Consider the following 22,621-nt stretch of genomic DNA (forward strand, 5'->3'; position numbering starts at 1 on the left):
ACACGTTGTATTATTGAGTTCATCGATTTGCGTCCACCGTGAATTTGAAAAAGTAAATTGAATTTTTGTTAAATGGTGGAAATATTTCGTTTGGCTTGGATGTTGGACAGATCGCTCTACTCACGGTGGTTAACAAAATGTTAAAGAAATTGGAGCGAATTTTCAAATGCTAATTTTTTAGTGAATAAAAAGAGCTAGGGTAACTGTACCAGTTTTCGGCAGGCTAGTGCAGCAGTTTCACAAAAAATGCTCACACATCAATATTTTTAATTATTTTTCTTGAAAGTGTTGTTATTCTGGTTGATCAACTATCATAGTATGTTACAATATTTTTTATTTGCCGGTTCAAAGCCCTTTTTCATAAATATTCGTGAAAATGCAAACATCCCAAGTGCCACAAATCCACTAAACGACCACTAAATGGCTTCTAAACGACTCAAGCTCTCTACTAAACGGAATATAGAAAGACTTCGTTTAGCAGACGGCAAACGACTCATGCATTCTAAAAATAGCAAAAAAGCTGGTGGCGCTATCTGTTGGTGGGATACCCCAACCAGTTGAGCTTCATCGCTTGGAGGAGAGCTTTCTCATTTCCTCTGTACTGTTGTATGGTGTCGCATTGAAGTTATGCATCGCTAGAACTAGAACGGCGATACGATTGTTTAAATACTAAACTCCAACGGAAAACCACCAACACAGAAGCAAGTGAGATTTAAGTAATGGTCGTTGGTGTTGATACCCACGTATCTAACCACACGACCATTCATGTAGATTTTTACTCGGAAAGTTAGAAGGCTATATAGGTCATGATAAGATGAAACTTGTCGAAACACATTGCAAGAAAAGGATAGCAATATAATGATGAGTTGTAATACGCCATCTATTGATCAAACCAATGAAGCTGTGGAGCTTTCATTTTTTTTTCTATGGATATTCAATTTTCCAGTCGTTTAAGCTTGATCTGTGGCGCTTGGGATTGAATTTGCTCATATTTTCGGCAGTTTGTTCCTATTTTCGGCAGGCTGTGTTCCTATTTTCGGCAGCGCGAATACGGGTCAGAAAATGTTTGTATCAATGTGAATATGTACAAAAAAATGTTTAAAGCAATTTAACACTCTTAGTTTCCTAAGATTGGTGTTAAAAAGCACTTTAATTATTAATTTTATGTTGCTTATTTTGGCCCGTTTTGACAGCCATTTTGATGCGACGTTTAAACAGAGCAGCCATTGACAGTTTGATGGTTATAGCGTACGGTGCGAACTGGCTTACAAATATTTATTTTTCTCTTAAGTTAGTGCATTGTTTGTCGTAAAGCTTAAACGACTGAAAAATTGAATATCCATAGAAAAAAAAAATGAAAGCTCCACAGCTTCATTGGTTTGATCAATAGATGGCGTATTACAACTCATCATTATATTGCTATCCTTTTCTTGCAATGTGTTTTGACAAGTTTCATTTTATCATGACCTATATAGCCTTCTAACTTTCCGAGCAAAAATCTAAATGTATGGTCGTGGTCAGATACGTGGGTATCAACACCAACGACCATTACTCAAATCTCACTTGCTTTAGTGCTTGTGGTTTACATTAGAGTTTAGTACAGGCGATCCCCGAGATACACGGTACCTCTTATACGCGGATTCGGAGATACGCGGTTTTCTAAATTTGACAATTCTTTGAGCAAATTGTTCTGATTTGACACATCAATTGCAAATTGCCAAATAATTTCCGTTTTGATCGAATGTTTAAAACTATTTCAAAAGGTTTAAAATTGTTATATTCAGTCAGAATCATATTAAATGATTCATAAAGTGACTAAAACCACCCCCTACTTGCAAAATTACACGAAAATTTGTGATATTATAGCTGAAAATCACGAGATTCGACTTACGCGGAAATTCGAGATACGAGGTATTTTGCGGCCGTTTTCGGTCCCCATTAACCGTGTATCTCGGGGACCGCCTGTACGCGGTATTTTGCGGGCGTTTTCGGTCCCCATTAACCGTGTATCTCGGGGACCGCCTGTATTTAAATAATCGTATCGCTGTTCTAGTTCTAGCGATGCGTAACTTCAATGCGAAACCATACAACAGTACAGAGGGAATGAAAAGCTCTCCTCCAAGCGAGGAAGCTCCACTGGTTGGGGTATCCCACCAACAGATAGCGCCATCAGCTTTTTTGCTATTTTTAGAATGCATGAGTCGTTTGCCGTCTGCTAAACGAAGTTTTTCTATATTCCGTTTAGGTAGAGAGCTTGAGTCGTTTAGAAGGCGTTTAGTGGATTTGTGGCACTTGGGTTTGGACTCACCGGGACCGGATGCCTGGATACTGAGATAACCGTGCAAATTTATGTTGAGTGAATTTGTCTCGAAAATGACATTTTTAAGTGTTTTTGATGAAATGTGATGATCAATTTCACATCGCGTAGATTGAAGTAGGTCAATTGTGGCCCAGTCCACTTGCTTCTTTTTTATTTATAAGCATAAACAACATAAGTTAAAATAACTTTAATGTAATTTTTTGAGTTTGTCATTCATCCGGTTTGTAATCAAACTGGATAATTCGACTGTTCCTGTTGAAGCAGAAATTTCTAACGAGACAAGTAGCTCTGTTTTGCAAAAATGAGCTACTTTTGAATTGTCGCACGAGACAAACAAACGTATGTCGTGTATTAGCGCGTGGCCACGGAGCTGAAAAAATGTTGAAAAAATTTTCAATTTTGTCAAAATTGCTTGTCAACTGCAAAAAAGAGCTTTTCCCGTGGCCGCACCAAAAACATACACAAGAGCGACAAAAACCTCCAACATCTGAATATCATCGTTATTTTGTTTAAGAAGCACTAACTAGGTACATACATCAGTTAGAATCATGCATTTTAGCATTATTATCATAACAATGGGTCATAACTGCGCCAAATAGCTGTTTGTTTACGCTTTTTCACAAACGTCAAATTTTGTCAACTTTTGTCAACTTTTTTTCCTGGCTGCTCCAGGTCACAAAATTTTGACAAAAGCTCAAAAAGCATTTTGTCAGCATTTTGTCACTCCCGTGGCGTTTCGCTTTATGGAGGTGCGCCGTCAGACATCTCGAACAAAAAGGACAAACATCAGCCGGCATCGCGAATAAATAAACACATTTTAACAGTCGTTTGAAGTTCATTTTGGTTTAACTGAGTTCATTTGTTGTTCATTCCTGTTAAAATAAACGACCGTCAAAACAGTTAACGACTGCTCGATGTCGCATATAGGCAAACACGGGGAAAAAATTCGAGCAGTATAATTAAACGACTGTTAATTTGTATCGCATACGCTCTTGACAGTCGTTTGTTTAACGACAGCATAGGACCAGTCGTTAAAATTAACAAATGAACTCAATGCGTTCGCGATGCCAAATTCTAGCAATTTTTAACGACTCTGGTTAATTTTTAACGACTGTTAATTATAAACCAATTCTTTCGCGATACCAGCTATCGTCTCGAGCAAGGACCTTAAAGATATCAGGTCAAGTTACAAGCCCGTTTTGACAGCTAGGTGGAAGAAGAATCGACGAAGAAAACTGACAGTTAGTTTTCCGCTTTTGGCGAACGCTTCAAGTTCTCGAAGAAAAATTTCCATTTTAAATCACGGACAGTGTTCTAATAAACTAAAATATTCCCCCAAATTGATATTCACCAAATATTGACCATGCAAAACGTAAACAATCCATCAATACATTTACAAGCGGAAAACCATCTGTCAAAATCGGAGCCCAGGGAGGGGAGATCGCCAAAAGCGCTATAACTACAACTCATTATACATTCCACCTTGGTCTCGAGCCTGTCAAATTCCGTACATCTTCGAACCTGAGAGCGTTTCTACATACACCGAGACTGAGAGATGGCTGTGAGAGAATTGACAATCGGTTTCTCTTGCCGGTGTGTGTAGAAGCTCTGAAAAGCGCCGAGATGAGGCTTTTAAAATCATGTTGAAAAAATCCATTTTAATCGCTAAAATGAAGTCAAAAAAGTTTCTTTTACTTTTGAATAATATTTCTACGATTATTAGAGGGCAAAAATACAAACTATAATTGATCGTTCACCATAAACTGCCAATTCAATGTTTTCTCAGCTCCATCGTTCTTTGCATGCAGAGGAGATTTCTCTCACCGAAAATGCTGTCAGTCGCTGTCAAAGCATGCTGTCCGTTATTCTTTCAGCTGCTTTCTCGGTGTATGTAGAAACGCTCTGATGCGCGGTATTACTTTTGCACTTTTGTCCATTTTCCCGCAAACCCGTGCTACGAGTGCTCAAGTCGGTTGCATAAACTGGTGTCAATCAAAATTCAAAGTCATTCCCTGGAAAACACCACATTGACATTTCGATTCTGACAACCGATGGTGTTAGCCAGTGTACACACCACCGTACATGAGTTTCGTATTTGTTTGCCTGCGTGCGTGTGAGTGTGTGTGTGGGGGAGTTTGTGTGTAGTGTGCTTTTTTACGTTTTTCTGTACCGTTTTTCAGTAAAATCGTATTACTTGTGTTTTAATCTCGATCAACGTAAGTTAACGCCGCGTCCGTGGCCGGTGGGAAGCGGGCGAGATTGGCCGGGGGCAGCGGGTGTTTACCGTGTTCCGAGATCCATAAATAACCCTGTGGCCAACTCGCACACTGCGTAGCTACGTTCTGAAACGTACCACCTGCTGGGAAAGGGGGGCCTGGGAAGACCAAGATGGTCCGGCCCGCAAATTTTACCCCCATTCCATCACACGAAATCGATGAGCTGCAGAAGCAAATCTTAGGAAGTTGGAAACAATAGCAAAAACAGATGGACTTTTTACACCCGTGGGCTGGAACGGGCATCCAGCTGCACCTTCCGCTGGGTTAGGGTGGGGTTGGCGAATGGGGGAAGCGAAACAGGGCGACAAAAGGGCGACAAACCCCTGCGACCCTTCCGGAGGTGTTGTTGACCCTTGGTACATTATTTTAAACTTCCCGTTGTAACAAAAGACCCTCCCGCCCCTCTGGCTGGGGTACCGTGGCCGTTGCCCTAATCTCAACAATTACCGCACCTTGATGCACTTTCGGATGCATTTGTATGCATGGGCCTGTGGCCTGGGCAGGCGCTACACCCTTCTCTCGCAGCCCATGCTAGTCCCCGTAAACCACTTCTGTTTGCACTGACGTTGCCACCTCGTTCGAGCCAGCGCTTGGCAGCTACACTAATCCCAGTTTTTTTTTTTATACGTTCCCTTTCGCCCTCCCAAAACAGGTATTTTGCAGTTCCGTTCCCGTTCCGCACGACCCGCTCATTCCGTTTGTGTAATGTTTGTGTGTATGTGTGTGTCTATGTGGTAGAATCCGGGTTTGTGTGTAAGTGTGTGCGGGAGAATGCAGCGCAGTTCCAGCCGGCCATAATCTTCGATCCACTTTCCTCAGCTCGGCCCTATCAATCCCGTCGATCAAAACACTTCCACTTCCGGCGCACTGGCGTGAACGACCCTGATTCAATCAATCAAGCGAGAAGCGACAGCACAGCAACCACACATCCTTCCCGGTAGCGCCGGCAAGGAGTTGAATGGTGACCGTCTGAGCTGCTGCAGCCAGCAGTATCCCCTTTTCCGGCTTTCCCGGGCCGACCGGCCGGTACGGAGGGGAGAGCGTGAGCACGATGTGGAAGTGTCACAAATGCGGCAAGCCCGTCTTTTTCGGTAAGGCAGGGCAGAAATGGCCTGTGTGTGATGATTCGTAGTTCGTTTCACTAATTTAATCTATTTTTTTTTCATTTTGTCTTTCCTGTCATCGGTTTTGTTTAGCGGAACGCAAGCAATCGCTCGGTTACGACTGGCATCCGGAGTGTTTGCGGTGCGAGGAGTGCGGCAAGCGCCTTAACCCGGGACAGCACGCCGAAGTGAGTACCTGGGTGAAGGCTGGCGCGGGATAGAGAACACTAAGAAAACGGCCAGATAATCGCCTTTCCCTGTGTGTTGCCGGGTTGGGCATGGTTGGGCGGGTTTTGCTAAGAAGGTTTGGCTTTATAAGTTTCGCCCCCTCGTTGGGTGGGCAAGGTAGGATAGACAGCGTTGTTGTTTTAATTGAATTTGCTTTACGATTGCATGGCACAAGAATTTGTAGTCCCACAAGGTAGTTGCATCAATTGCACGTGTATTGCACGTGCTTTAGTATGTGTGGAGTTTTGCTACGGTAGGACAAATAAGTTGTGTAACTTATTCGAACACTTTATCAGTTGTCGATAAATTGGTGTTTCCATTGCGGTGAGTTGAGAGGTTAAATTTGTAAAACTCAAACGATTTGATAACGGCTTGATTTGATAATCGTTAAAAACCAAGCTCAATTCATTTTTTAACGGTTGTATAGTTTTTGTTTATGAAAATTGCGCATAGAAAGGTCTCCGAGCGGTGTAAATGTCAAGTCATGTCTCGAGCAAAACATGAATTTATGGAGTGGGAGTTATAATATGGCACCATACTGTAACAACGAGCACTGTAAATTGAAAATGAATGGCCAAAGGTGATTTCAAAATTGAATGATCGATTATTCTTAGTACTTCAAATATTCTGTTAATTGTTTTGACGCGAATGATGTGCAATTTATGAGGTTCAAGTCATTCATTCCCAACCATGTAACGTTTAAGATAATTTTCTGTTTGGATGATAGATTTGTGGTGAATTGCTCATAACAATAGTTGAGTTTAACTTCCACAAACATGTGTCTGTCATTCTTTATTGTTGTGACTGTGTTGTAACATTAAAAATAGACAGTTAAACTGCACAGTCAGTCCAACAAGTATTCGTCTATCTAGCTTTTTACTCATTTACGCTGGCCAAACCCTACGTAGACTTAAATTGCATTTATTAATATCAATCTGATAGTGACTTGCTGCTGAATTAATGTATTTCTGTTGTTACAATTGCACTTCGAGCGGTCAGAGAGCGGACTAAAGGTGAGGGAGCTAAAGGAATGGAGCATGATGGTGAAGATCGTATCTGAATCCAATGCATAACATATCCTACCCATTTTTTGAGGGTTACAAAACATGTGGAATGTCTCATTCCTTTATTTAAGCAGAGTTTGGCCAAAGAAATGGTTTAATGTCCAAAAAAATCAAACACAACCCAGGAATCAGTGCATTTTATGATGGCCAATAAGATCAGGAGAAGAAAGGGTGCACATTTGGTTGATTTCATTGTAGCTAGTCATGTTATGGTTTGAATGAGTGAGTTGTTACCGAACTGTTTTGTTTGAATAACACCAGACGCAGAATGTGGCCAAATCTGGTAAGCAGCATCAAATAATTCGAAAAATAATTTCAAATTAGGCTCTACTAACATATTAAAACAACCTGTTACTCCTGAACAAACAAAAACATATTAAAACAAGATTACCTCGTCAAGGTCATGCGGACGCCGTAGAGTAGAGCGAAAACAGTCTACTAAGATGCAGCAAATGCAGTAAATCTCGTGGTGTCATGATACTAGGTGTCATGATACTAGGCCTCAGTGAGGAACGGTGAGCTAGAAAAAACACCAAACTGATGAAAATGATTTAGCAGACTCTCAATATAATATCAGTTGTCAATTTTTCTTTGGAACTTGACCATGTGGCCCGAATATTTCTACCAGAGATTAATTGGAACAAGTCTTGTAGGATGAATGTGTCAATAATACGCCCTTTTTAAGGATCAAATGAGTTATCGCATTGGTCAAGCAGTAATAGTCATAAAACCAATAAGAAACAAGAACAGGACATTTTTTTATTTCCGTAACATTTGTCCATGTGTGATTTGTATTTATGGACGTTACAGCTAAAACCGAAGCCACTCTAGCGTTCGCAGAGCAATCGGACTACAAAACACATATGTAGAGCATTTTAAATGAAACACACAAAATGCCTCACAGTGCTTAGCATGCTTCATTTTACGCCACTGTTGCTGTTGCTTGAACCTGGCAGCTTGGTCCTATACAGACTTATATCTGTGTGAGGCAGCTGCAGATTTGTTTACCTAGATAAGCCTACACAAAACACACACAGTACGCACAGTACGCTTAACACCCACGACACGCGCTCTCGAGCAAAGGGTTTTGCTTGAGACGCTTGACTTCGCCAGGGCTGTCGTCATCAATGTTTTGCCCTTCCCTTTCCGTATGCCATTCGAGCGCCAAACAGTTCGTGCGAGAGCAAAAGAGAGCGCTTAAGAACGAACGCTTGCGGTGTAGAAAGAGTTGATTTACGGAGCCCCCTTCCCCGACTGCTGGAGAGATAAGCAAATATGAGGCAAGCGCGACGGAGATTTCTGAACTCAGCAAATTTCAATGTTGCGTGTATGGTTTTGTTTTTGTATTTTTTTTTCTATTGTTGAAACAATTGTGCCACTTCTTGAGGAAGTTTTGACTGAACAAGGGTGTAGAAGCTGGTGGAGGAGTTTTGTAAAATAAATAAATAAAGCAATCAGACGTAGTTTGAGCGTAACGAAACATAATATTATGTTTTTAGGAATAGCGAAGTAATGCTGGCTAGGGAATCACAAAAACAATTTATTTTTATCAGCTTTTAGGGTTTGATACAGCTGTTGCTAATTTTTTCCGTTTTTTTAACCCCCTTTTGCAGCACAAAGGTGTGCCGTACTGCCATGTGCCGTGCTACGGTGCCCTGTTTGGGCCGCAGCTGTTCGGCCACGGTACCCGGGTGGAGTCGCACAAGAGCTTCGGCCAGCCGGATCAGAAAAAGCAGGCAGTGCAGCGCTCGCCAGCCGGCCCGGCCATACCCAAGGGGCACCTGGAGTCGAAGCTGAAGTCGTACAACCAGTTCCACAACAACAGGAGCATGGAGATACGGAGCCGCGAGGTGAACGGGCGGCTGGTGCTGGAGGGCGCACTGCGCATCTACTGGGGGGTGCAGGGAATGATCCACCTGAAGGAGGACGACGACCAGCGCACCGTGGTGACGGTCCGGAAGCGTAACTCGTACCGCCAAAGCACGCCCGCCTCGCTGGCCCACGCCCACGCGACGAGCGATGGGGAGGAGGAGGGCAACGAGAAGGAAAATCACCCGAACCATGCGGACCAGCAGCAGCAGCAGCAGGAGCGACGGGGAGCCGGTGCGATGGGCGTCAGCACGTCCAGCCTGACCGAGCCGTGCGACAGCAACAACGACACGACCACCATCTCGGAGAGCATCTCGTACGACACGCTCAGCCTGTCGTCCGAGCTCAACTCGAACTTCGACTCGAAGCCGGTCTCGTCGAGCGAATCGTCCAAGGAGGTGTCGCCGAGCCACGCGGGCAAGTACGTGACGCTGCCGCCGAAGCTGGACGTGAAGCAGCTCGACTGGGACGAGATCGACGAGCTGCTGCAGGTGGAGCGCAAGCTGGACGAGAGCGAGAAGCTGTATCGGACGATGCCGTCCCCGCTGGCGACAAGCGGCGGCGGTTCGGGCGGGTCCGGCGGCGACCGCAGCCTGGCGAGCGAGAGCGTCACCGACACGGATTACAAGACGCTCACGCCCAACACGGCTACCGGGTCGTCGGGCGGGTCGGGCGCCGGCTCGGGCGACAGCGACCGGACGACGACCGGCGGGCCGGACACGTCCACCAGCGCGGCCACCACCAGCGCGACGACCAACGGGGACGATGACTTCCGCACGCCGGAAGCGACGCTCCGATCGCACGACTTCGAAGCGTTTAAGATGCAGATTAGCCGCGAGTTTATCAGCAGCACGGCGGAGATGGGCAACACGGACGGTACGCTGAAGCAGAACCAGCCGATCGATCCGGCCCGGATCAACGATTCGCTCAAGCTGTACAACGACGGCGTCATGAACCGGAGCCTGTCGGACGAGCAGTGCCGGAATGCGATGTTTTCCCTGCCGGCCGGCAACATCACGGGTAGGTGGACTGTTTTAGCAAGAAAAGCTTCAAACAGCTTTACTTTTAGGACGATTCGTTATGTGGTAGACTCTTTGCCATATAATATGGATGAAAATTTAACTAATTGGTTCCAGGGCCGCAAATGTGTTGTTCGCCTGAAAAACTGTACTAGTGGTGGGAGCTCGTGACCTACCCGATTCCGTGTTTGGAATCAATTTTGGAGCCAATTCCGATGCTGGAATCGATTCTGATTCCGGAATCGGAACCGACCTGAGAATCGTAATTTGCTCCGAAAACGGAATCATAATTGACTTCAGAATTGGAATTAGCTCGCGAATTAGAATCAGTTCTTGAAATGAAATAAGAAATTGCAGAAGCGAAATCAGTCCGGGAATCTCCATGATCGTTTATAAGTAAATATGGATTCGTTGCGGCTATCAATACGTAGCATCATTGGACCCAACGCATGTTCTTATGGAGATGCCGCAACTGAATCCGATTGCGAAGCCGATTCTGACTTCGAAGTCAATTCTGATACTGGAGCCGATTCCAATTCCGGATCCGATTCCGGAGCTGATTCCGATTCCGAAGCCGATTACGATTCTGGAGCCGATTCCGGAATCGATTCCCGTAATTGATTCCGGACCTGCTGCCCGAAATCGATTCCAGAAAACTTCGGACCTAGCCGGAATCGATTCCGACGAAAACTTCATTTTTCCCATCACTAAATTGTACATAAATTCACCTGAAAAACTGAATAATGTCTTCATAATACAAATATTTGGGAAGATATTGCTAGTTCACTATATCTTTGACATGATCCACTTTCTTGATGAAAGTGGTCGATTGTAGTATTTTCTTTGAAATTTTGCGAAATTGATAAATAACATTGAACGCCTTGTGCACAATTATATGACACTTCTCCTCCTGGCAATAGTTTTATAATGAACGATTGTAAGTAGCTAGACTCTCCTTTGCCTAAGCGATAATAAAAACTATAGAAATGCTCAATGTTAACAATTGTGAACTTGTGATTACACATCGGCAGCAAACAATGCATCAGGAACACAAATGACGCATTTAGATTTGCTCGTTATGCGTTATTGGCTTTTAAGATACAGAATAACATGAATTGGGGAAGAAGGGAACCAATGATTCAAATTAAAATACATTTTTTATCCTAATTTATTTACGACTTAACCATAAAACAGCAACAATAAGGGTCAACAGAGGAAAACAAATATACGATCACAGTCTAATCTCTCTTTTCCCCCTTTTGCCTCATCCTCCAACAGGATCGTTCCACGTGGAGGCCGGCACGAACGAGGACGACGACACAACGCTGCGCCATCCGGCCAACGGCATCTACGCGTCGCCCAGCCACGGCCGACAGTCGGCCAACGGTACGTCCAAGAAGCGGATGCACCTGCAGCGTGCGGCGCAACCGGCCGGACCCGACGCACCGACCTCGTCGGAGGCCACCACGAACGGTGCCGTTACGTCGCCGGGCACGGACACGGACAGCTGGACGGCCGATCGGGGCCTGCTGCGCTCCAAGTCCCAGGGCAACCACTACTCGGGCAACAGCTTCATGGACAGCGATGTGGACGACGATAGCGGCGGTGGCGGTAGCGGCGGGACCGGCTCGGGTACGCTCAAACCCTCCGACAAGCCGCCGTCCTCGATCCACATCCGGATGGACTGTTACGACGAGCTGGAGAGCCCCTCGTCCGGTCAGGCGATCACGCCGTCGGAGGACGGTGAGCTGACCGCCGTGACGGCGACCATGCTAACGACGACGACGACGGCGACGGCGACTACGCAGCCGTCGGAGTACAGCACCAGTATCAGCGGCCACCCGGTCACGGACGACGGGGTCGTGCTGCGGAAGCCCCCGAAGACTGGGTCGACCGCGATCAAGCGCCGGTCGGGCAACAGGCGGTCGCGCACCAAGCTGAAGCGCCGCTGCTCCATCAACGGCCACTTTTACAACCGGGAAACGTCCTTCTTCACGCCCCCGTACGGCTCGCAGATGAACGTTTGGGTGACGTCGCTCGTCAACACGCAGGAGGTACCGCACCTTGCCAACGTCCTTTTGGTTCAAGAAAAAAGAAAAGTAAATAAAAAAATAAACACATTATTTCTTTTCCAGGTGATCAACCTGCTGCTGGAAAAGTATAAGGTCGAATCGAGGGCGGAAAACTTTGCGCTCTTTATCGTGCGCGACAATGGCGAGCAGAAAAAGCTGAAGGACGACGACTATCCGCTCGTGACGCGCGTCATTCTCGGCCCCCACGAGGATATTGCGAAACTGTTCCTAATGGACGGTCAGCAAACGCAGGAAATAAGGTACGAGTGAGACAGCCGCTCTACGGCAGAAGCAGTGTAGAATTTTAATTTCAAATATTTGTTTTATTTTGCGCGATTGCTCCCATTCCCCTGTCCCCATTGGGCGAGCGTAGCAGCGAGGTTGCACAGTTTCTGAACCTGTCCATTCCGGAGTGCCGCGCTATCTTGGAACGGTTCCACGAGGAGGAGCAACGGGAGCTGCACCGGATACGGATCAAGTAAGCAACGATGGGCCCCGAGGGTTCGGACGAATTTCCCTTCACTCATTTTTTCTTTCCACACTTTCTCATTGCAGATTTGCCGAACTGCGAAAGCGCATCGTACAGCGCATGGAATCGCTTAAAGTTCGGCTGTAGGCTCCCCCACACACACCATGGTGACTTTCTGTCTGAAACAATTCCCCCTACTCCCTCCCTGCTTCTTCTTCTTCATCGGCTCACCAAGCAGGGGAGAAGTGTTCCCGCAAAACAATGAAAAAAAAGCAATCAAAGTGAATAGTAATCATATTTGTTGATGTTTGTTGTTAGGCGAAAGTAGGCGCGGGAGCGAAGGACGGCAGTTTTTTTTACATGAAAAAAAAAAAACAAAAACGGGACTAGCACAGCAAGAGGGAAGCGAGTAAGCGGTGGAGCGCGTGTTTGTGTGCATCATTTAATCTCATAGCCGCTCCGTTCAGCAAGCTAATCAACGTCAGTGTATAGTTTTAGTACGTTTTACTCGTTTGGCAACCTTTTCTTCTTCTTTTTTTGTATCGGTGCGAACGCGTCCCGTGGGTCGTGTTTGCTTATCGATTACGATTACCGGAAAAAAATCTTGTCGATCGATTTACTCGAATTGTATTTGTAGTATTTTTTGTTTGTTTGTTGTAATAAGCTAGTAAATGCAAACCACTACTGATACTCGAAAGTTTGTGTGTATGTGTGTGTGCGCAAGGAAAGGAGATCGATAGCATAATGACAAACTGCCAAACGCGAGTGGTCCATCCACGCCTGCCGCATTGACTGTTGGCCTGAAACAAACGGATAGAAAGCAATCGGAGGAGGAGGAAATAGAAATCGAGCGAACGAAGAGTAGGAGCGGCAGGAAACACACTCAAACACTATTGTGTATGGGGCAAGCAATACGTAACACAGCAAACAAAGGAAGCAAAACACCACGCACGAAACCTCAACATATTTATCTCCCCACAAGACTCATTCAGGGACTCATCCGAAGCGTTAGAGCTAACCGAACAAAGTGCTACCGATATGAAAAAAACACAAATACAAACATAGAACAAAGGCAAGTGAAAATTCGATTTGATGCCAACCGATTTAGAGTAGTAACGTACGGCGGAAAGGCTATTTAGTGTATTGCCTTTCGGGTGTCGCATCAACCGTAAACCACCCCCAGACTGACAGTCCAGGTGCTTCCGCCTAGTGCTCATAAAACAGCTATGTTCGTGGTTTAAATCAATGGCGACTATGTGCGGAAAGGATTCGCACGGCTTTAGAGGAGCGTTTCGAGCCAACTAGCAAGCGTTATCGTTTGATCTGTCCTTTCTCTAATACAGCGTCTTCGTTTGCAGTGCAATTTGGTTAGCTAGCGCGTTTATTTTTAGTTGAATTTATTTCCCTACCTAACAATGGCATATTTTTATACACCCCCACTAGCAACACTTACACCTACCAAGAAAGCAGCAACATAAAATGATAGCTTAGCAGAAAACAAATAACAACAACAACAACAAAAACAAAAGAAAACACTCAAAGCTTTATTCAGCTTGCGCGGCAATGTGTATGTGACGCAACTGATAACAATCAAGAGGGTTATAGCGCCGTGTTTAGGTGAAATCATCGCCCGTTTACATGTATAGTCCTTCCCGAATGCTCAGCTCCCGGTCGGAGTGCGATATCAAACGCTAACCTAGTGTAAGAATTTATCTACGCATATACATACGGACCTTTACAACGGGTGGGTTATGGAACGAGAAGCCTAGCCTAGCGAGAATCGGTGTCCTTCAGGAGCGGAGGAGGATCAGTCGAGCAGCCAGCGTAACAGTTAAACAATAACACAATCGGCACACATTCTCAGGCAAACTAGTGAGGCGAAACGCAGGCAGAGTCAGAGTAAGGCTGGCTTGTTTTTTTCTAATGCTACTGCTGCTACTCCGGCCGACAGGTGAGGCCTCTAGCAAAACATGGGTAATCTCTTTCGCTGGCAGCCACTGGAAAGGGGTAGACAGAAACAACCACAGCAAACTGATAAGCGAATAATATAATGCAATTAATAACAACGTTTTGTGGTACTTGTTTTAATGTTCGATCGTTTTCTCTTAAATATAGTTGTAGCTATCGATGAGGTGAAGAATATTAAGAAGGGTGCACGTTTTATGGAATCATGGCAACCGCAACGATGTTGATATGCAATGTGAGGCTTCCTCAAGGACGTTTCAGAAGACTCAGCCCACTCGTCTGACCCAGTCTAAGCTCGCAAACCAAATACAGCCAGATGTCGGATGGCTTTAGGGCCGCATTCTGGGCGCGTGTATCTATAGAGTAGTACTGTTTGCCTATTCGTTGCCTCCCTACTTCTGTAGCTGCCTTTGCTTCAAACCGAACTTTTATTTCCATTCCAAAATTTCCCTCCCAACTCACTGGCTCACTGTGTACGTCCGTGTTTGCGTTTTGGCCCGTTCTTGTTGCGCGCTCCGAGCTCCGAGCGAGTTTCTCGACCCGTTGGCGCCGTCTGTTGCCCGTCGTTTGTCACACGGCTGACACATATTTACATAAATATTCGCATTCGCAAAACTTAACCATTTCTTGGGGCCCCTTTGATTGGGGTCCAGCAGCCGCGGGTGTCGCGCGGGCTGACCATATAATACACGGCGCAACCGGTTTGCCGACGGCAGATGGAGGGGTTGTCTCTCCATCCAACAATCCGTCCACCCCCTTGATCATACGAACGGTTCGATTTCGATGGTTGTTGGTGTGTTGCTGAGACCGATGCGGTCACGGTATGGCGAATTGTTGGGTGTGCTTTTTTTCGGTTTGGGCAAGGACGCTTGGGGATTTGGTTTGTTTTGGGTTCGCTCGATGTGTTCTGCTGAACTGTCGCACAAACAAACCAAAAAAAAAAAAGAAGGGTTAAGGTGGGATAGGGTGAGTGATGCAGTACAGAAATGTCACTCTGTGGGGAAGACTTATGCTGTCGGAGAGCTCAGGAGTGATCGGAACTGTATGTGTGGGGAAGGGAAAGGGGCTCCCTTCTGAGGTGGAGGCTTAGCAATCCGTGCGAGGCTGCGGGTGTGGAGCACGGGGTGAGCTAATTAGCGAAAACGTTACGAGGATTAGTGTCGTATGGGTTCTGGATGTCGACGGTTTTCGGAGAAAACCTTTAACCTTGTTATATTGCTGGACTCGGTTTGCATTTTGTGGCATTTAGCACACATGACGGCGGCAACAGTGTAGCCACAGCAATGTATTTAACCGATGGAGCGTGAGCGCTCTGTGCAAGTCTATTGGAGTGTCGGAAGACCTAAGAAAGACCTTGCTATCTGTGACTGAGTGACTTACGGAGGACAATATCCGAATATCAAATAACAAGGAATATAAATTATTAAAGATCCGAATAATATGTTTTATAATTTTTAGAGCAGTTCGTTCAAGATTGGACCAAGCTACACGTGTTGGGAATAGAGCCTCGAATGTTAGGAACCCCGGCACTTCAGACGTGTTGAGTTTATTGTACATCGCTTCATAGGGGCGGTCCCGTGGTACAGACGTCAACTCGAACGACTCAATAACATGCCCTTCATGGGTTTAAGCCTAGAATGGACCGTCTCCCCCGTAGCAAGGATTGACTATCCGGCTGCGTGGTAATGAATTAAGTCTCGAAAGCCTGTATAGGCCGGCATGTCCGCGTAGGACGTTACGCCAAATAGAAGAAGAAGAAAAACATCGCCACACATTTGAGATCTATTTGGCATCAATTTTGGGTCAGTTCACCTAAGACTAGACCAAGATTCGACAACTTCAGAGCATCGAATATCAGGAACTCCGTAACTACCGATCTCTTCAGACTATCTTCCAACGCCTCATATATGAGTTCTATCTTTGTTGGAGCAGTTCGTCCAAGACTAGACCATGCTTCAAATATTGCGGTTAGTGCATCCGCTGACAAGACAGGATGAGAATTATCCTATTACAGAATCTTCGCAACTACTGAATTCTTAATACATCTCGCATCGGCTTATCTTTGAGATCTAACCAGCATCAATTCTGGACCTGCTAGGCCAAGACTAAATAATACTCAAAGCTAGCAGTTACATCATCCATAGTCAGAAACTCCGCCACTACTGATCTCTTTAGTCTGCTACGTCATAGATGTTTGTCGATGCGTTGTAAGTCCTCCCGCACTGATCAGCAATGCATGCAATAGACAAAATTTAAAGATCCAGCATCCAGAGTATCGGTTAGGCGCGGTGAGTAACGCTAATCGCTAATTGTGTTTTCCAATGGTGCTGCTGGCTATTGCCAATTGTTTATCTCCGTTCTCGCCTGCGACCATAGCCCAAAGGCCATGCGATGCATTGAGTAAGCGATCCAGGCGGCCTGCACGTTGCTATGCTGCTGTTCGTACACACCTCACTGGGCTGATGAACCGGTTTCGGCTTCGGTTGCTCCTTTTTGGCTACACTAATACGCTGCTAGCGTGTGTGTGTGTGTGTTTGTTGTTATGTTGTGTTGTGCCCAACTGTTTGTATCGCACATCAGCCAAAGCGTGAATTGAATAGAACTAGGAATAGCACAAACGCCCAAAAACTCAAGCTCCAGATGGCGGCGAAGAGGGGCGGTGGAATGAACTCTAAACCAGAACCGGTATTGGTGGCCGGAGCTGCCGCGGGCAGGGTGGTGTGGCGGTGTCTGGACAAGTTTCCCCTTTGCCGACCACTACACGCCGCCGGCTGTAGCGGTCGTCCCAGTTCCACACACCCCATTGTGTGCGCTACCTAACGCCCACGCCAAGCGCGCGCTGCTTGTTGGGGTCGTCTTAGGTGGAGGGTTTGTCTTGCTTTCGAGGGTGGTGTGGAGTGAGACATTTTTAGACTTGGCACTCCGCTGAAGATGTGCTGAATGCTGAGAAACAAATGAATGCTTTGCATGGATGACAAGGAATTTTGAACATTTTTTTGTTTTCTGTGCAGATGATCCTCCCAACTACAATCTACTTCACACAATTGGCCAACTATTGAATTGAGCTGGAGATTTGTTGTTCTTCACAATGATTAAGCGGCGTGCTGAAAAACCCTGTAATATACATTTTTGCTGTATCTGCCATCCGCCTCGAAACGAAAAAAAAACTCCGAGCTGTAGAGGCCTTTCGAGTGGACTATGGGCAAACGGTTGAGCGTTCTTCGCGATCTATCGCCCTTCCGTCTTCACCATCTTCCCTACACCCGCCACAGGGTCATACGCTTTCCATTCCGCGAATGCCGCGTGTGCCAGCTGGCCAGCTGCCCCGGCCGGCCCGTGACTGTTCCTGCTAAACTAAACCGAGCAAAAGGCACCTCCCCCCCCCCTGAACGAACGAATCCTGTCCAATATGGAGCTGTTTGTGGAAGCAGCAGCAGCAGCGACACAAAAAAGGGCTTTCACTTTTACGGTTCCCCGAACCGTTTTGTGCCCCGGTGGAACCGGTTTCAAGGTGGGAGAGGGTATGGGGAGGGGGGGGGGGTTTTGGCCGCCATCGTCAGCCCTTTTTGGCGGGGCCGCAGCGTGGCGCAGTTACGTGACGGCAATGCGCAATTGCATGTGTGGCAGCGCATGTAGATCGGTTGTTGCTCGTGCTTCTTGTTTTGTTTTTTTGCTCACCAAAATTGGGCCCCGGGAGAATGTTGGTAGATGGCGGAAAGGGCCGTTTCGACATCCCAGGACACCGAGGAACATCGTAAGAATTGGTTGCGCTGATGGTTGATTTAATAATGACCAAGACGCACCGGCGTTACGCAGCTGTATCGTTTCAATCAACCATTGGCATGGGTTTACTTCCGTACAATCGTTATTAAATACTTTGCAGCTGAGCTTCCTGAGCTGAGTTTGATTTATGCAACATATAAATCTTATCGCTGGTTTAATATCCTTCCTCAAAACAAAAATAATAATAAAAAATGCAGAAGATTAATAATGCTGTACCGAACACTGTCCAAATCTTACCAACGCTGCTGCCGTCCGGCCTGATCTGATGTCTGTCACATCATCCGACGAGCAAAAGCTGATCTCTTTGTGGGGGTCTTTAGTTTTCTCTTCTGTTCGCTTGTGCTCGGTGTTAATTTGTGCAACCATTTAAGCTGTGGCGCATTTAAGATGACACCGACACCACCGCCTGTCGCCATCGCCGCCCGTCAACTTTCGTAATTCCCCTAGGTTCGGAAACCGATTTGCAAATCGGTAATGCGGCCTTACGCCTACGCCCCGAATTCGCTTCGCCCGGAGAACGTAAGCAAATCTTTAGGCAGCACAAAGTGTGCGTCGATGACTTTGTTCGACGCTGCGCTTGATGGATGCTCGGCAGAGCTCGGCACGGTTCTTGCGCTCTCCGCGAGGGTCGTTTGTTGTCGGGCGTATTATCGCACCCGGTTTGCACGCACACACACACACACACACACACACACACCCGGACACACGTTGAGATGAAGCGTAAAGCCATCATTTCACCCACGCCTTTTAAGAACGGCAAGCCCACCGTGAGCCGGCCTGTCAAGGTTTGCAGGGGTTCTGTGTGGATGCTGTGATTGTTACACGAGCTGGTCGATGATTTGCAGTAGAGGTTGCTGAGGTTGGAAGGCTGAGGTTGAGTTTTAAATGCAAGAAGTTCTATGAGCTAGCTGCTGATAAGACATTAGACTAAACATTCGTCCAGAGTTCTTCAAATTTCAACTTCCATTTTGACGATTTTATCGGTTAGTCTGTTGGAGTTAGTATCCCACAGGGCTGTATTCTATGGTAGGAATTTTGGTCCAGATTTCTTCAAACTGAAAGTATCGTTACAATGCCTGGAGTTAGTGGAGACCTATTGAAATTATCTTTTCAAGAGTTAGTCATATTGCTGGCTTAGATGATTTAAGATATTAGGAAGATTGACTCAAAATGTTTGTCTTCTATTTTGCGTAACGTCCTACGCGGAATTTCCGGTCTACACAGACTTCCGAGTCTTATTCAGTACCACGCAGCAAGGATAGTCCTTTCTCTAGGGTGATGACCCAATCTAGGCTTGAATCCACGACGGGCATGTTGTTACGTCCTGCGAGTTGTCGAATGTACCACGGGAACACTCCTAGCATGCTATAGAGTCTAATTTCGCAAGTTTTTGTCAGGATCAGGGTTATCAAGAAGATATTTTTCGAGATTTAAAAATCCTCGTATTTATCTTATTTGACTCACCAGCATCATAGTTGGCTGTTCGTGAGTACTTACATGACCTGCGACAGGAGAGCCCTTCCACATTTAGCGTATTGCAGGTTCTTAGCTGACGTGCTGGAGGTCTGTGCTGGATTACGCATTATAGGCAAGAGAATCGGTGCTTTAAGGCTTTAAAGTTGAGGCAATTTAAAGCGAGTGAAGGAAGTCCTCTGTCAAGCATCGGAACTCGGATCACTTATTTGACGGATTGAATTAGGAAGAAGTACAAAGCTTTGGTTGAATGTGGGTTAGAGAACCCACAGGTTAGGTTCTCTACTACAAGTATCCCCAAAGTTATTGTTAGCTCTAACGACAAGTATTCTGAGATGTTGTTTGAAGGATTAAGCTTTTTGTTTGGCGATCTCCTGCGATCTCCTGATGTCTGCAAAAGGTCCTATCGTGCTAGAGTTTCTTCGGTTTTTTTTTTGATTACGAAATTCTGGTTTGTATTAACCGAGTTCAACCGGGAAATCGAACCACCTCCAGCGCACGCAAACCCTGCCCTGCTTGCAACTGTGTACCCTCTGTTGGCGTAGACGGGCCGAACTGCGACACTTCTGGGCCCGTCTTCCGTAAGACGTCTGCATTCAGCATCCTTCCCCGGCCTCTCGGACACCCACCAATGCCCTGGGCGATGTATGCCGGGGCGTGTGGCGATTTGTTGCGGCGCTCGTAAAACCCGACGCTTAAAGTGTGAGCTTTACGCTTTATGGGCTACGCTTGGCGGTATGCCGTGCGCGGTGGAGGCGTTCGGTCTGGCGTTCGCTTGCGCCGCGCGGGAACCTAGAATATGGTTCGGCTTCTTCCCCGGTGGTCTCGGAGACGGCTCGGAGGTCAGCCAGTTTCCGGCGGCTGGAGCGCACTCACCGCGTTCGTCGCTTGCTTGTGGCTCGCAGCTGCAGCTGCCCTCGTACTGCTCAACATCGTAGGGGGTAAAATTGCAAAAAAAAAAAGATATCATTGACTTGCAATTGTTCTACGATTCTTCAACTCGGCAGGCCCGTTGGAAGTTGGAAAGTAATGTTAAATAAAGTTGTATGCGCTTTTAACACTGAGTCCACACAAACATATGCACACACCGGTTGGCCGATACGGCACGTGCTAGCTGGCCGCTGCTAATCTCTATTAGCTGGTCCGCGTGTTTAGCGCGAGCCAACTTCACCACTAGCGTCCATTAGCGCGTCCCGGATGGTGCTAAACACGACCAAAAAAAAAAAAGGAACAAAAACGGAAGCAACTCGGCGCAAAGCTAAAAGCATTTTAGCATCGGCGCAAAGCTAAAGAAGTGCATATATGAACAGCTTAAAAGAGCGCAAAGGTGAAAATAGACAAACAGTACCGATCCCTGCCCTGGGTGGTCACCGGATGCGAAGGAAAGCATCGGCGAAACCAATGCCCCACTATGCTGCATTGTGGTCGGACGTGAGGATGCTTTTTGCTCTTTTTTTATTTGTTGCAAATGAAAAGGGGGGGGGGAGGTGTTTGCTGGGGGGAGTGGGGAGGATTGGAACAAAAACATGCGTATGTGCACATAATGCATTTCTATTTGTTTCTTCTCGCTCTCTCTGCATGGCCTCCTCTCTGGCTTTGCTGGATCTTTCCAATGTGTGTGCGTATGTGCTTCTTTCTATAGATATTGCTCTTTTTCGCCTTCAAACACACACACACACACACACACACACACACACACACACACACACACACACACACACACACACACACACACACACACACACACATCTCCGTCGACCCAGGGGACGCTGACGTGTCCCGCGGTGTGCGTGGCCGGTTTATGCCGCGGCCGCAGCGCATGAGAGAGTCGCATGCATGCATGCAAGAATGCAATTTGCTCCGCGAAAACAGCGACGATACTGCACACTCCCCGGCCCTTTCACCACCCCTTCCCACCTTTCGTTTGCATGACGCGGTGAGCTTGCTGGCTTGCTTGGCGAGGAATCGCGCACGCTCATTCTTGCCCGGGTTCGTCGTCTGCTTTCCTTCTGCTCGGCGTTTGCTCGGTGTGTGGTGTACGGACGAGCGGGGGGCGTGTTGTCCCTTGGCTCGCATCCTGCCCCGATCGCATGTCCACCCCACCTTCCATGCCAATATTCATACACACTCACACAGCCACACATGGAGCGACATAGAGACAAAACGTTTGCATACGTGGTGGCCTGCCGCGATGATTCCCGCGGATTCGTTTGCCCCATAACTCGTCGTCGGCGTCGCGCTCCTAACGTCATGCCTGACACTCTCCTCCCCCCCCCCCCTTCCGCGTCTACCTAGAAGTCTTGGAGGTGGAAATTGCAAAAGCTGCAAACGAGAGGACGTCGCTGTCCAGACGTCGTCACGTGTGCCACGCGGGCAATGCATTGACCTCGCGCCGTACTCGGCACAATATGGCGCTTGGGGTTACGAGTACGGTGGGGTCGGGTCGAGGGGGGCGAATGGCACACTAGAAGGCGTTTCGGTTCTGTTCGGGGTTTGCGATGTACACCCACACACCCACAAACAAGCGTCAGCAGACAGCAGAGGGCACAGTTGTGAGCTAAACATCCTGGCCCGGGTGGTTGCCAGAGACGAAGTTGGTATTGTTTTTCGAGGTTTAGCCATAGTTGCGTGAATAGTTTTAATTTTAATCAGTTTTCAACAGCAGGAAGTTTGCATTATTTGCAGAACAATCATAAAAACAATCAGTAAGCTAATGCGTAAGCAAAATGTAAAGAAATTAATAACGCAAGGTAAAAAAACTAAAATAGGGGCCCTTTCCGTTTTAAGTTCGTAGGCTGAAATTTCAGCCTGTCAGCTGTTTGCATTGTATAGCAGTTTTCGAGCAGCTATCTAAGTGGGGATAATATACAGATGGGCTTATCCCAAGGTTTATGAAATTAGAAGACTGATTTTTGTTTGTGTTTTGTGAGTGTTTTGTGTATTCGTCAAGGTTCCAGACAGATTGTTTGAACAAAAGTGA

At 46.6% G+C, this 22,621-nt stretch overlaps 1 protein-coding gene across 2 annotated transcripts; it reads left to right on the forward strand.

Annotated features, from left to right (window-relative positions):
* Positions 1-4,369: 4,369 nt before the first annotated feature.
* On the forward strand, positions 4,370-14,489 carry LOC120905980. 2 transcript variants are annotated; one of them, XM_040317356.1, is made up of 9 exons: positions 4,370-4,536; positions 5,249-5,349; positions 5,416-5,687; positions 5,793-5,887; positions 8,605-9,880; positions 11,158-11,933; positions 12,015-12,211; positions 12,325-12,429; positions 12,507-14,489. In XM_040317356.1, the coding sequence occupies exons 3-9, from the start codon at positions 5,648-5,650 to the stop codon at positions 12,565-12,567; spliced, it is 2,550 nt and encodes an 849-aa protein (XP_040173290.1). In that variant the 5' UTR covers positions 4,370-4,536; positions 5,249-5,349; positions 5,416-5,647; the 3' UTR covers positions 12,568-14,489. The 2 variants fall into 2 exon arrangements, with proteins under 2 accessions (XP_040173290.1, XP_040173291.1); XM_040317357.1 differs by having other exon boundaries at positions 4,393-4,433; positions 5,249-5,687.
* The last annotated feature ends 8,132 nt before the right edge of the window (positions 14,490-22,621 follow it).

Source organism: Anopheles arabiensis, chromosome X (assembly GCF_016920715.1).
Source record: "Anopheles arabiensis isolate DONGOLA chromosome X, AaraD3, whole genome shotgun sequence".
Taxonomy (NCBI): Eukaryota; Metazoa; Arthropoda; class Insecta; order Diptera; family Culicidae; genus Anopheles; species Anopheles arabiensis.